At 35.9% G+C, this 16,090-nt stretch overlaps 1 protein-coding gene across 28 annotated transcripts in view; it reads left to right on the top strand.

Moving 5' to 3' along the window:
• The window catches only part of NPAS3 (neuronal PAS domain protein 3), an 876,069-nt gene that overhangs the window by 261,207 nt on the left and 598,772 nt on the right, over positions 1-16,090 (top strand). For 17 of the 28 annotated variants that reach the window (XM_084969006.1, XM_084969005.1, XM_084969002.1 and 14 more), the window contains one exon: positions 9,225-9,469. In XM_084969006.1, the coding sequence (XP_084825132.1) occupies positions 9,225-9,469 (245 nt within the window). Of the gene's footprint in view, positions 1-9,224; positions 9,470-9,580; positions 9,632-11,894; positions 11,971-16,090 lie in introns of those variants that run through there. The other 11 variants (XM_084969003.1, XM_084968998.1, XM_084968996.1 and 8 more) reach the window with 2 other exon arrangements.

Genomic DNA, 16,090 nt, shown 5'->3' with positions numbered 1-16,090 from the left:
GATCTGGATGCTTTCCAGGAATGGCTCAGCTCAAAGAACACTTTTTTTTTCTTTTAATGCAGTTGTGGCTATTCATAAATTGCATGCAGTTGCCTAATGAGTCCATATTTGCTTCTGAGGTTTCACATTTGCAAACGACACTGCTGAGAAAGTAAGTGATGTGTTCACCACCTCTGGTGAGAGCTGACTGATTTAATGTACAGGACAGATAAATACTTGGATAGTCAAAATTCTAAACTAGTAGCACAGAACCTTCAAATACAGTATCTTACCCTTGTTCAGGACATTCATTCCCCCCCCCAAATTCTTTTAATGTATAAGACTTCAATTTATGTTTAAGAACTAGTAAACTCTAGTAGTTTGACAACCATTCACACTTAATTCTGTGCATTAAACCAACAGCATTCTTTTCCACAAACATCCATTGTTAGGACAATGCTCTCAGACAGAATTTATGAGAAATGGAATTATGTTACCAAGGAGATAGCATTTACTATAATGAAGAGTAGATCCTAGAAAATGGCCCCTTTTACAGCAGCTCAGAGCAGAGCCACAAAAGCAATTGATTGGTCTTGGCATTTAGTCTTATATCAGCTGTGTCATCCATAGCTTCAGGAGTGAGAACACTAATCTAAAGTGACATTTCTGTTCTGGCAGGCTTTTCTGCCCTGATGAAAGCAATTACTTCATTCCTAAATGATAATTTGCGGGAGTTTCAACCACTTTAATTGATAATTTTTTTTTGTTCTGAGTTCAATTGTGAAGTGATTAGCTGATTTGGTAAATAGAAATTTGAGGTGTGAAATATACAACTTGCTCCAAGGTAAAGTGCTGTTTATTGGGTGGAGAGAAATTACTTGATAAAGCTGCAGTTTTTCTTTTTTTCTATTATTATGGAACTGCCAGTGGATAGCTTAAAGTTCTAGGGGAAAATGAAGAACAAAACACTTTGATTCAGGAGGTTTTTGGCAGACACCAAAGCGTACAATGAATAGTATGGTCTTGCTGTGGTTCATTCAAGGGTTATTTGAATCAAGGTGAACATTGGTTGAAAAGGATTGTGCAGACCTCTCAGCTTGCTTTATTACTATTCTAATGACTCATTCTGGAATTAAATCCTCTTATTTAAAGTGTTAAGAAGAAAAATGCTCATTGGCTAAAACCAATTAATTTAATTATTAAGTTCAAACATACACAAGGCATTTTCTGAAGATGAGGGAAGGCATTCCATTAAACGGTTTTAATTACTCTTTTGATCTATTTTACCACAAGTCAAAAATGGGTCATGATTATTCGATCAGAATATATCTTAGTTTCAACATTTTAAGAATGCATCTCGATTTTGATACTTTATCAAGTGTTAGCAGTTGCAGATGTTTTTGACACTGTTTTTAAGCAATCAATTTCATGAATTTTCTTACATGGGGGAAAATTATGGTCATTTCACATGTTAAATGAGAAAAATAAGGCAAGAATGAAGGTCAAACTGATTTAGCACATCAAACAGTCTTTGTCAGCCAAGCTTAATATATCCTGAGTTTGTGGAACAAATGAAATTTTGCTGCTATGTTACACTTTGCTTCCAAACAACCATTACAACTGGTTTTATATATTGTGTGAGCATCAGACCATCAAACAGTGCATCTTTACTGACGTGTTGCTGCAGCAATGATCTACAGCAGCAATCTGCCATTTATATAAGGGCAAAATGTGCATCTATATTTAGTTGTGAAATTGGCCTATTATACTCTTGATGTTTACAGAGGCTAACATAAATTAATGATGACAGCTATGAGCAGTGCATTAGTTAAGCAGCAGAGTTCTTACCTTGAACTTGAAGGTTCCAGTTTTAACTTCCAGCATATACACTATACTGCTTTCTTCTCACATTAAAGGAAGGTTTCTGAAATTATTACCGTTTCTTGAAGAACATTAAAAGACTTCAATTTCTAAGTTATGTTGTACATAATCTTACCAGATGATAGTTGTTTATGCATTTCTCAATTATATTACCTTGTAAGAAAGCTGATATTTACAATCATGGGAGAAACTACTCCTCAAAGACTTTTATTCTTTGCAGTGGGCTGATTTGATTGACTTTGACCCCTGTGTGATGTCAATGTGTCGGGGGCTGTTTTATTGAAAGTAATGAAGGAAGGGCAGGCAGTGCCTATGGAATCTTTACTGTACTTTTTCCCTGGGAAGTCTCCTCATTCAGCTCATGTCAGGGCAGGTGTAGGTACTGGAGTAACTATAGATTTCACTGTTAACTATGACCAGAGATCTGACAAGTATGCAGGTGTTCAAAGGTTCATGAGTTAAAATGCTGCAGCCTTTGATGAATTTTTGATGGCTGCATTTTTAATACAGGTCGACCTTCTTCCTTTGAGGCTGCATGCCAGATTAATTGATAAATAGTAGAAGTCTGTAGTGCTGGGTTCTCCTAAGCAAAACAAGTAGGAAAATCCATAAAAACCTGCCTGTCTAGCTCCTTAGAAGTACTTTAAAAAGGTAAAATTTAAAGTGGTTTTGACTCTACCTTTCCTTTCCCCTGTAGTTAGGTGACCAGAACCTGCCCTGTTCTTTTATAAAGTCTGGTTATTCTAAAAGTTTATATGAAGGTGCTAAAGCTGAGGCTTAGAGAGAGGATTTTCATTTAGAAATAGTGGGGATCTATTGATAATGTTCATATAAGAAAATTTCCACAAATACAGTTTATAAAAAAAAGGTGATAGAAATCTGGTTATGAAGATGTCATTGAAAAAGAAACATTTGATCAAGTTTATATACCTCAGTTGTTTCTCTGTGATAATTATTATTTTTGCTGTTATATTCTGCAAATTGCCAGCTATATCATTTGCATAATCATTATAACCATTTCTGTGAAGTAGGAAGCCAAAGTAATCAATTTTGTAAAGCTAAATTTGATCAGCTACAGGGTGTTACTTACCTCTTTTAATGAATCATCACATTCAAAGTTATCTGTTTTTTTTGTACCATGGACAAGTGGCCCATTGAACAATTGACACCTTTATCCAGCTCTGTGGCAGCTTTGGAGAGATTGCTAATCCTGTGTCAATTTCCTAATAATGGCTTTGTGGTAGTGGCAGTGCCTATTTCTTTTTTTAAGCTTTTAACCTTTTTTTCACATGTCTCATTTCTGGCTCAAGTCGAATTTTGTGGTTGGGGCTTGCCCCCTATACAGACACCAAAGCAGGGGATGAATCTGCCCTTTCAAGTGTCCTCCCTGCTCCAGCTGTTCTGGGTGAGCTCTCCATGGTTCTGGATTTGAGGCTTTGCCTGACATCAAGGAGAACTTTTAGAATTGATGTTTTGGAAGATACTTTAAAAGATCTTCTTCCTAATAGGAGTACATATGTACTTCGTCTGACTAGTAATTATTATTGTAATTTTGAAGTCTCCCATAGTTTTCATAGTCATCTTGAGTAACCCATTTCCTTAATAACTATTTGGCTGTTCATTTTTATATGTAAACAAAATTGCTTGCTGTACAATTCAATGCCACATTTTTCTACTTGAGTAAACTGAAAAATGGCCACTTATTTCCAGTTCAGGAAATCATTTATTCATAAGACTTTAATCTTCCATTAATGAATCATGTATTTTTTTTTGTCTTTTTTATGTCTTTTCTAGGGCTGCACCTGTGGCATATGGAGGTTTCCAGGCTATGGGTCTAATTGGAACTATACTCGCTGGCCTATGCCACAGCCACAGCAATGTGGGATCCAACCCGCATCTGCGACCTACACCACAGCTCATGACAATGCCGGATCCTTAACCTACTGAGTGAGCTCAGGGTGTGAACCCTCATGTCATGGTTCCTAGTTGGATCCGTTAACCACTGAGCCACAATAGGAACTCCGAAATGTGTATTTTTTATTTGAACAACTCATTAAGTACACATGTAGTATATACCAGACAGAACACAGGCAAAAGGAGGATTATAATGAAAAATCAGTATCTCTGTAATCAGATAGTTTTATTTCACTTAAGTACACATGTGGTTTGTTAGAACCACTGGATGAAAATCGTATTGAAGAGAACAGAGTGTAAATTACAAATGAGCATTTTGGACCTCAAAGTATAGAACAGTCAATGTGACATGAGTTTAGGTTTTTCATTCAAGACGTCCTATACAGTATTACTGTGTGCCTGGGACCATCATAAATATTTTACAAAAACTACTTCTATTTAATTTCAGCAAGAACCTTATGAAGCAGGTAGTAGTATCATCCCATTTCACAAGTAAGAAAAACTGAGGCCAAGAAAGTTAAAGTGCTCAAGTTGACATAATTAACAAGTTACAGAGCCAGGGTTTAAATCAATTTGGTCTAGTTCAACAATCCATGCACTTACCCTCTGCCTTCTGTTAGTGCTGAAGACATGCTGAGAGAGGCAGCAGACAGCTTTAAAGTGAGAATCATGAGTTGCGAGAACGTGGAAGAAGTTTCATAAATGGGCAGTTTTAGGGCTGTCACCAAGCAGAAGTTAGGCTTTTGATTGAATTTCTACTGACACTGCACATGGGAAATAAAACTTACTGAAATAAAGGTCATATATGGTAGTAAAGGAAGTAGTTTTAGAGGACAATGAGGGAAACTAAAAGGTATTTAGAATTACAGAAACTGTGAAAGAGCTTTCTAAAGTAGGCAGAAAATTTGCTTGGTTAAAGAAAATTATTAAGGGTTATAGAGGAATAAGGTGATAATCAGATATGGTACCAGGGTCAAAACAGTTGGGATTTTTTTCCCCCAGGTAAGTTTTACAATTGTCATAGTAACAGTTAATGCTTATACGACATTTACAACATGGCAGGTGTTTAGCACTTTACATACATTAGCTCAGTTACCCCTCTCAAGAATTTTATGAAGTATGTACTCTCAAAATATCCATTTCTAAGATGGGTAAATTTAGGCCTAAAGAAGTTGAGAGATTTGTCCAGGGCTGCCTAGTTAGTAACTGTGATAATGTGAATATTCACAGTATGGCTGCAGAGCCCACACTCCTAATCCCTGTGCTTCCAAGAAAGTTGAAGGATGGGTTCACTATATTTTAGGCATTCTTAAGTCTTTCCAACTTATTAAAATTGTTTTCTATAGTAAAACTTTGAGGTAGACTCTACGACATTTGGAATTTATAAACTATCTTAACTGTTACGAGACGGAATTGTTTAAGGAGTTTATTTCTTTGTACTCTAGGTAAACTACTACATACTCTCACACAATTGTCATGTGAGCCATTGCACTAGTCCCAGCAGATTTGCAAAATTCTCTGTGTGTGTGTCATCCTCGTGGTCTAAGATGATAGAAATTGAGGCTTAGCTTAGTGACTTAGAATTATAATGCCTGCAGTGGCCAAAGTGAGCCTTGTAACCCCTTTATCAGACTCTTTCCATGAAACATATAACTTGCCAAAGGAACTTAAAATACGGGGGAGGATTAAAAAGTTACATTTATGAAGGACTGACTTCTAAATTTTAATTCTTAGTAAACTCTTTTTTGATTACTTGTTAGCTGTGCTTAAAGGTTTAACTATAGAAAATTGTAAAAATTGTTTCAAAGTATTGAATGGAAACATACATACATTAAATAATATTACTTTAACCAAGAATATTTGTTTAGGATAAGTTAATATCTAGCAACATCAAAGGCAGAAAGAGGGCAGAATTCAACTGTTTAAACCTTATGAGAGGAAATTCTGTACGATTACTACTCTTCTGGTTGGAGTGATGGACTTGTTTTGAAAACTTGAAAGTCACTTAACTCCAAAATGTACACATACATACTTAATTTTTCATATCTGAAAATCATATGTGTGTATATCTTTGGAAATATTTCTTGATTTTGTCATTGGTGACAGAATTATCAGAATGATAATCATCATCAAAGAGAGTTGAAATTTTAATTTGTGGAGGATTAATTAAGATACTCTTTGTGCAATTCAGTCTAAGTGGAAGAACGTTAGATCAGGGACAGTTTCAGCCCAAGAAGTAACGTACTATTTAATCATGTTTAGGTGGCAGAGATCAGGCCATAACATTTACTCACATACAGTTACTTCATTCTTTCTCTAGTATTGAGAAATGCAGCCATAATGTTTGGGTTTAGGACAGAATGTACAAATGCAGATTTATTTTAGATTTTAATGTAGTCCTTAATTCAATTTGAGAATTACTTGTAACTAGGCTCTACTTAACAAAAGCAGGAAAAAGATTAATCCACAATCTGTCATTTATCTTAAGGTCTTTAGCTTCATCTATTGTATCTGTATCTCCACAACCTTTGTAATCCTTTGACTGTATTTTATTGCTGTTGCCCTCAAAACCAATTACTACTTATTACAGACACAGTGCTATCATTCTGAAAGTCTTCTGTACTATGGTGTCTGCATAATGATGTGATGTGGGAGTCATGGAAACCCTTTGTGATTAAGATTATGGCCAGGAAGATTACTCTAGTAGGGTAACATGATGCATGTTAGATTTTTTTTTTTAAAGGAGGAGGCAGAGAAGAGAAAAACAATAAGGAGATAGTATGGGAACACATAAAAGTAAGTGCTATTCTAGAAAAGTCAAGTTTCAGAGGGCAGCGTTTAGGCAAGGCACCCAAAAGCATTAGTGTTCACGTATTTCCCGTCCCTGGGTGGACAGTGAAGCCATCTCCCCTCTACCTCACCTTTGGAGCCCATTGAGCTACTCCCCATGATCGTAGGCTTTGCTTCCCCCTTGGAATTAGCTTATTTCCTTAGATTATTGATGAGTCTATGACATAGTACCAATTTCAGAATAAGTGCCTAAACCTCTGCCTGGCTTCAGTTGAATAGAGAAATTCCTAGTACAAACTAGTAATATTAGTAGTAAATTAGAGAACAAATCAGTCCATGTGTGATCACTGAGTGGCATGTATAAGGAAAATTACGTGTAACATTCATGTAAAAATTCCATCAAAACTGGCTTCCCAAATTATTACCCAATTACAAAATGAGTCCCTGTGTCTTTATTGATTAAATAGCATGTTTTATTTGGTTTGTATAATTTTTGAAAACTTGAGTTAGTCAACATAAAACTGGAAATGCCATTCAAAAATTCAGATTTTGTTTTTTAGAAATAGCAACACCAGATCTCTGGCAACATCAGACAGGCCTTCCTCCTAAGCAGTGGTCAGCTGAGACTGTGTGATTTCCTCTGCCTGGGCTGTCACCCTATGGTTCTCCACAGTTGCCATCAGGCCCCTTTGCTCATTGACATTCCCTGCCTTAACCCTGCAAGCCGTTGAGTCTGTAGCCTCTGCTCTAGAGCTCCATCATAGTCACTTACTGGACTTAAAAAAAAAAAAAAAGTAAGCTGAGCCCACCAAAAGAGCAAAGCATTGAACTTGAACCACTGCACTCTACAAGTGGTAGATAAAACATGTCAAATGCCATAGTTCTTTTGGCACAGCTGACTTAAGTGGTGTTAGATAGATTACTTTTATTACATGGAGGGAAGGCAATGAATCATTGTTTTAGGCTAAGATGTTGACATGGCGATCATGGTTTTACTTTGTCAGATTTTAAGGCATTTCTTACTTTATTTACATAGGTTTCAACAAGTCAAATAGGGCATTTAAAGAATTGAATGGAGGGCAGCTAAGATTTTTGAAAATAAATAGCATAACATCTTTTCCTTGCAAATTAGCTATGTTTCTGGCCTAAGGTTTTCATCAAAGACATTGACAAAGGTTTGTCACTTGTGACTGCTGTGACTCTGAAAATGATAGCATTAATTTATCTAGTTCTGAGAAATACATTAGCTAATGCAGAATATTTTATTAATAGAATGAACATGAAATTGATTGGGATATTAGCTTAGCAAGTATTTGACCAGAGCATTATGGCATTACTTAAATTATATAAATGTTCAATAAGATACTTTAAGGGTCTGCAGTGAATACAGTGTTTCCACTAAGAACAATATAAGATATGCTTTAAGGTAATATGGAACATTGTTGCTCATATTAAAAAGAGATTGGAGCCACACACCTGAACTCATTTTGGTCTGTTCCTCTGGTCTTGCTTCATTCCTTGTTTCTCTTATTCTTTTGTAATGGAAAACCAGAATGATAGATTTAAAGATTTGAAATGCCTTCAAAGTCCAATAGAATGGATGCTTAAAATTATGTTAACAGTACCTTAATTCTTTAAATATTGCCCAATTATTTATCACCAGCTCTGATTTTGAATTTATTTTTCATCAATAAAAAACAGAGCAATTCAGAGTAGGTGGATTTCTCTTGTCAGATGCACACATAGAGCTTCAGTTGTGCCAGATTCTGCCCTCAGCAATGTGAGCAAACTTCAAACAGAAATGCACATGAATAGTTAAAAGAAAATGCTGGATCTTACCTGTTGCTTCTTCTGTGAAGTAATATGTCTATAATGTTTATAAATTTTAATAACCCATACAGGGCTTTATCTTTCAACATTAAATTTATATTATCTTAAAGTTTGACTTTTCTGGGTGATATATTTTATTCTCTAGTATCTCAGAGAATCTATCCATCTATGAATGTATATTCATTAATAAAGAATTAAAGTATTCTCTTATCAGCCAATTACCTGTGCATTTATAAAGTTACATTGAAATCTTCATGTTCAATAGGATGTTTTCTTTATCTGACTGAAGCTCATAATTCTTATTGAGGGCTGGAAGCATACCAATGTTTTATTTGTTGATTCTATGAACCGTGTTTGTGGTTACCCTTTGTTCCTCAAGATAATAATTGAAATAAACATTTTAAAAATGTGTCATTTGATGGTTTGTGATTCCACAGTGATAACAGGTAAATGAACAAAGCCAATAACTTAAGAACAGATATACAAATACAACCCCAATCTTTTAAATTTCCCAGAGTTGATAACATCAGGCATCACCTGTAAATCTTATTTCTTAGAAACAGTGAATATATATCAATTCATTGGTGATTGGAAGAAAAAAAAAAAAAGCAAACTGTTTTTACTTATTGCATTTGGTTTATGGCATATGATACCAGAAATAGAGTTGATGGTTTCAGTGGTCATTTTCTGGAGCTCCTTTTACTGTGGCCCTGGAATTATGAAGAACATTTTGGTAAATTTTTGTTGTGGAGGGGGGAGTAAAAAGCAGTTTCTGTCTAAAGACAGAATCGCGTGTTCTAAACGACACTTTTTCACTCCTTTGATTCCAGTTTACAAGCATTGAGAAAGGAGAAGTCTCGGGATGCTGCTCGCTCCCGCCGGGGAAAAGAAAACTTTGAGTTTTATGAATTGGCCAAGTTGTTGCCTCTTCCTGCAGCCATCACTAGCCAGCTTGACAAGGCCTCCATCATTCGACTTACAATCAGCTATCTGAAAATGAGGGACTTTGCTAACCAGGGGGACCCTCCGTGGAACCTGCGGATGGAAGGCCCTCCACCTAACACGTCAGTCAAAGGTAAGGTTTCAGCCACTGTTCATCCTGGAATATAGTGGTCTGCCAGAGTCTCTCAGATGAAATGTTTACAATCATCCTTTCTTCTTTTCCTGCATATCAAATCCTTTAAAGGGATACAAATGTGGAAATCTGAACTCTGCATGAGAAAGACACCATGTGAAGGTGAAATAAACCTCTTCTATTTCTATTTTTATTTTCAAAAAGTCTATTGGCCTAAATAGTCTATCACTTTAGATAAGATTTCAGAGAAATGAGAATGAAATAACTTAAAGTGCTTAGGTTTAATTTATGTTACGCTAGTATGTACAAATTACTATTAATGGGTGGAGTATGAGAATATTTGTTAAAGGGTTGAGCTAATATTTTCTGGTTTGGGTTCCCAAAGAGAGGAAGGCAGCAGATTCCAAATGGAGCTCTCATTTTGAGTAATGATTTTATTGTCTAATAAAACAATCCATGTATTAATGTTTCAAGTATTTATGCATATTGCTTAATATTTATAAATATAAACATGTACTTGTGCCCCCAATTCTTGGTGAAGTTACCCTTAAAACTTAGTATTTCAAAATTTTAGACCTTCTTCACCCTGATACTTAAGAGGGTTGTTTTCTTGCATGTTCTTGAGGCTCCTAATAATTGATGAGATTTTAAGCATATGAATATGCATGCATATGTTTATTGATGTACATGTGGTGGTGTTGGCCATTGATTTTCTTTCTTCAATGGTGTGTCATTCAAGGCGTAGGACAGGATCTGCTGGTTTCTTGTGCCTTAAGCTTGTATCCAGGCCCTTGATGAGCATGGAATAAAATTGGGTGTTTGGTGGAATTGCAGGCAGCCTCCTTTAGGGGAGGAATGATGTTCTTTAGTTGTGATCACACCTTGACAATTACCTTTGAAGTCCCTGTACTCTTGGCTTTTATAGGAAGGAGTATGGGGTCAGGGGAAGCTGTAGCTTCTTAGAGGATTCAAATTAAAATGAAGGGTAGAAAACAGTGACTATAATTCTGTGCTGAGAGGTATGATCATATGTATGTGTGTGTCTGTGTGAATCTGTTCATATTCTTGCTATTGCTACTTAGAATTGTGTTTATTATGCATGTAGCAGAAAAAAATAGAATTCATATTGTAACAGGTTATTTTGCTTGAGAGCAGAGTTTGGCAAACACATTATATTTCTATTCAAGGCCATATAGTAAATTTTTAGTTTTTTGGGGGAGTATTCAACTCTTCCATTGTACCATAAAATCAACCATAGACAGCATGTAAACCGCAGGGTGTGGCTGTGTTCTAATAAAATTGTAGTTACAAAGCAGGCAGCTGCCAACACATTTGGCCCACAAGCCACAGTTGACAGACTCCTGTTCTAAGTGTAAGAATGACATTTGACTGTGGAGAAGAACATACGACAGAGATAGCTCTCAAGGGCAAGATATCAGCGTAAGGTAGCACAGTACAAATAAACCAAGGGACATTCACACTGTACTTTAACAGCCCTCCTGCCCTAACTTGGGCAGATGACAACTTGGAAATACACTAGTCCCTGTTCTATGATGCTAAAGTAGTGGTAACTTTCCCAAGTTAAAGATACAAATATAATTTTAGTAAATATATTGTATACCTAAGAGTTTATTTACTAGGTTGTTTTTATTCCAAATCATGTAAGATAGATGGATAAATACAGCCTGTTAGAAATCACACAACATGCAAAATAGATTCTTAATCTTATTATTCAATTTGAAATACATTGAGGGACTGGAATTATAATTTGTTTAGCATAATTACATTTTATTTCCATCTTTTCTTTAAGAGAGTTGGTGGTTTATAGGTTTCTCTGGTAGAGGTGGCTGCCAAAGAAGAAAAATCTAATGGCTCCATGGACTGTCCATTCTTGTATGTTGTGATAATCCTCCTTGCTTTTAGAATCATGGCCTTTTAGAGATATAAAAGTATAATGAAGAATTAAGCTCATTTTAATAGGTGAGTAAATGATATAGAAAAGGGTTTATAGTTAAGTGTTAGGAGAGCTAGAATCCTGTTGCTTTGCTTTTATATCTAGGGATCTTTCTATCACATATCATTTCTAGCAATGATATTTGATTTTTGTCACCTTCATCAAACCCGCCAGGTGAGAATGCTCTGACTATGGCTGATAATTCATTTCTATTTTGGAACCTTTGTTCAACTCAACTCTGTAACTAATTATGATGAAGATGGATAAAAACAAGATAAAATTTGGTCTCTGCTCATAGTCGTGTTTCAGTCTATGGGGAAACTTGGAGATGTCAATGAGAAAAATGGGGACATTGGGATGGATGTATAGAAGCTGGAAGAAGATACCAGATTTTACTGTTTTTTTTTTTTTTTAAATCCAGATTATGGCAGAACATCCGGTTTGACATGTATCCTCTCTCTATCAGGAAACCAATGATAGTCTAGAACTGAAGACTGTACCATACTGAAGTATAAGGACCCTGTACTGTTTACTTTGGCTCTTGAAGGTAGCTAGAACTGCAGTGTGTACTTTCTGTAAGCTGGTTCTGCTGTACAATATATGTATATTTTATTGCCTTACTCTGGTTCTTTAATGCAAACCTGCTACTCGTTCTGATCAAACATTCATGAAACAACAACATCAAAAGAAATTCATTTTAATTTATTAAGGTCTTCTGTGTTGTGCCCTTGAAGTTCATATGGATAAACAAGCTTATATAAATAGCCTGCAGCATCATGTGAAGTGCTGTTCATAATCCAACAATAAAAAGATAGACATTATACTTCATGCTTCTCCAAGCAGTCTCTTGAATAAACCTAAAGGCATTTGGAAATTTATATGAAAAGTACTTACAAGATGTAGGCAACATTTCTTTAATGTGATGAGTTGTTCCTGTTAATAATTAAATTTCAAAGCTTATATTTAAATTTGTCCCCCACAACTATATAGAAATTTAATCATTTAAATTTACTGCTTCAGGAAGGTCCTTTGCTCTGCCCTGTGTTCATCACATCTTTTCTTAAAAGTCTGTAAAGGTTGATGAGTTTGTTTTGTGATGCCCATTGTGTACAGATTATTGCAAGTTAGGCTTGCAGAAAGAAAGCTCAGGTGACAGTGTGTAATATGTCCTGAGTCAATTAATTCATGGAAATGATATGTTAAGCAATTGGAAGGTAACAGATAGTTTTCTCCATTATTTTAGAAATATCTGTATTGTTATAATACAGATCAAATCTACAATGAACATTATGCATTATTCAAGAAATGACCAAGCATTCTCAGCAGTGTTTCAGCTAAATAACTGATGATTGTAACCTTTAAAGAAATCTCATTGTGGTGACTGTTGGTAAATCACTTCTCTATTCATAGTAATCTCTATTTAGAGGCTATCCAGAAACCATTATATCTTTTATTAATCTTAAAAGCAATGGCTGCTGATTTGACATTTGCTAAAACTAGATAAATTTTCTGTCTTTCTAATATCACAGACTTCAGTCAATTTTGAAAGTATATCTACTACAACTGTATTAATTCAGGAGTATTTACCCCTGTAAGCATATGTTTTATTTCAATTTAAACACTGCAGCTTTTTAACAACAATTTGCCTATATATGTGATAGTCCATAATGCCAAAATATGTAAAATATAAGGCATTTTTTTTAACCTTCAGAAGGGAACAGTTGAAAAATAGGTAAGGCAACTGGCAATTAAAACCGACTGAACACATTAGAGAAGAACTTTAATATTTTCATGGAATTTCCCTTCACTATTTCAGGCATCCATTGTGAATCAAGCAGTAGAGGAGAGCCTTTCAGGTCTTTATTTAAGCAACACGTGATCTGTCCTTAGCCAAAGACCAGATTGTTACTTAAGCAGTGATGTTTAATAGATTCATTTAAGTTAGTCATGTAGAGTGAGTGTAGGACATCCTTCAGAGTAACATTGAATTACTACTGTAGTGGTTGTCTCTGAAATTCAGATAACATTTTATAAAATAGTTCTAGTTCCCTAGAAGGTAAAGATTCCAAAACAGTCTGAGTGATAGGTCTTCTTTGTCTAAGCAGCTCAAAGGTCTTTTGATTTCTGTTCTGGCATTTTGCTGTGTGCTGACACACATTTACCTCTACCAAGTGACCTTCGTGTTGGGGGGCAAGTGTCACAATCCTTGTTATTAAAAAACCGTGTAAAATGGAATTTCTTAGAATCAGTACATGGCATGTAAACCAGCCTGTGGTATTCTTAAAAAAAAAAAACAAACAAAAAAAAACAAACAAAAAACAAAAACAAAAACAAAAACCAGGCAGATGGTAAAACCCAGGGCAAACCCTTAGGTTCCAAACAAGAGCTTCATGTAGGGCTAGGAGAGTTGGCTAAAAGAGAGAAAGTTGGTGCTTGCTTGGCTCCTGTTTTTACCTCCATCGTTCTCAGTATACTGACAGCCTGCCTGCCTGCTTCAGTTTCCAGTTTCATTTGCCTCAATCCGGAGTCAGTGGAACACCAAATGGAAACAGAATCATCCAGAAGCTTAACTGCCAATGTTCATCCTGTTTATTTTGGTAGCAAGTGCCATATTTTACTAGGATATGGAAATATGATGTGATATAATTGCCTTTTCTTATATATGCTTCCAGGAAGCCTCATTAATTACATGCTATTATCCTTTAGTATCTTTCTGGACTTATGGCTTCTGCAAAAAAGTTCATTTAAGAATTAACCTTTTATTTCTTTAGTTTTACATCATGATAGGATGAGCAATGTTGATGTCACCACACTTTCCTCAGGTCTCCATTTCTGACACGGGATAGGAAGGGCTTTCTAACAAATGTGGGTTTAGTGGTGGTAGAGTAAGTCTCTGAGACTCTCCTTCTGTAAAGTTTCACATTTTCAGGAACAGCTTTGATATCTATGAAGGGAATGCTATAGTCCACTTTTAGCATGAAGAACATAAAAAGCATTGCTGGTTTCTTGCCACATGTCACTGTTGAAGGGTTTGATAGGCTATTGTTATTTTCAGTGCATCTGGCACTGTTGTGCATCCAGAATTAGCCTCAACTTCAAACACTGACTCAAGGAAAGCATATTTGTGAGTGTGTGAGTGTGAATGTGTGAATATTTGGATGTACTAGTTAGCTCTTCGAGGGCAAGAAGCAGTCACATCTCAATCATGTCATAAAGCTCTCACTCCTCACGTAGTCACAGGTAGTATGAGGGTCAGCAGAGCTTGGCTGGGTTTAGCTTAGTGGTTCTGTTTCTTGCCACAGTTTGGACTTGACTTCTTGCTTAAGGGTCAGCTCAGGTCTGCCCCCCTGTCAAGGAGCAGCAGATACTTGGGAGAACCTCTTTTCATGTTGATGGCAAAGGTGAAAGAGAGAGGTGAGTGAAAACAACACCTGTTGAGGAAATTTTTGTGGAGACTTGAGGAGATGCAGACAAAGAAGTGCATGTGTACTCCATTGCATCTTTCATCAGGGTTCATCAACCTCTCCCTCTTTCCAAAAGTCGTCTCCTTTTTCTTTAGCACCACTGAGTACCCTCAACCAAACATCTATGCTTTTGTACATGCCATCATCTGACTGGATGGTTCCTTTTCCTTCTTTTGGTTTTGCTGAACTCCTCTTCATCTTTTAAAACCCATCTTCAAATATTACTTAGTAAATCTTTTCTCCTTCCCTATAACATTAGTCATTTTCTTTCTATAAATTATGGTCAGACCTTTCGTTGCTTTAGTATCCATTCATGATTCCTTTCTTCTTTATGTACTTATCTCTATTTAGACTATGAGCTATTTGATGGAAGAGTCTGGATCACTTTATGTTTATATGTCAATGTCTAGAACCCAGGAAAGTAAATATTTAACCATGTTTTAAAATTGTATGGAATTGGATTGATTGTGTCTTGGCACTGCTGTTAGCAGAGCTAAACGATGCTGATGAGGGCTGAGTGGGCCTGCATCAGAGGCTAGGAAGAAGAAAAGAAGGCAGAGTAAAAATAAAAGAAAGGGCAGAAGAAAAATGGAGGGAAAAGATGGGAATAGTATGAAACCAAGAGGAAAATAGTGTATGCTATAGGAGCTAGAAGGTATGGTAGCCCACCCTACCCTTGTCCCTTGACCCCCATCGCACAGGATGAGTTCCTACCCTATAATGGCCTTCTCTTACTAACATATTTCTCTCATGTAATGAATAGGCTGGCTGAGGGAATTGAAAGTTAAAAACAATAGTGTCAGGAAACCCTAAGTGCATGCATTCAAGTCCATTCAATACTTAGAGGACCTTCCTAAGTTTTCTGAGTCCTCTGCTGAATATTGTGGGGGCATTGAGAGAAAGTAAAAGGCATGATCCTGACCTTGGAGGTTTACTTTTTCCTCAGAAATAAATTTGGAAAAAAAAAAATGGAGGAAAGAAGGAAGATGAGAGGTTTTTTTTTTTTTTTTCCTTTTATTTTTTATATTGAATTGTAGTTGATTACAACTGTGTGTTAGGTTCAGATGAACTTTTCAAGAGCGCTTTTCATAACATTAAACATACAATGTGACTTGTGTTATAAAGCTCTATCTAGACTCTAGTTTTCTCATTTGGATTTTCTTTTTGTCAGTGATTCTGGTCTGAATGATTATTTACCCTATA

The sequence above is a fragment of the Sus scrofa genome, chromosome 7 (genome assembly GCF_054392235.1).
Source record: "Sus scrofa isolate SSC_HxYL_T2T_F1_AM1 chromosome 7, Sscrofa_HxYL_maternal_Yorkshire_Landrace_v2.0, whole genome shotgun sequence".
Taxonomy (NCBI): Eukaryota; Metazoa; Chordata; class Mammalia; order Artiodactyla; family Suidae; genus Sus; species Sus scrofa.
The sequence above is the reverse complement of the archived record's forward strand: the minus strand, read 5'-3'. Positions and strand labels throughout refer to the sequence as shown.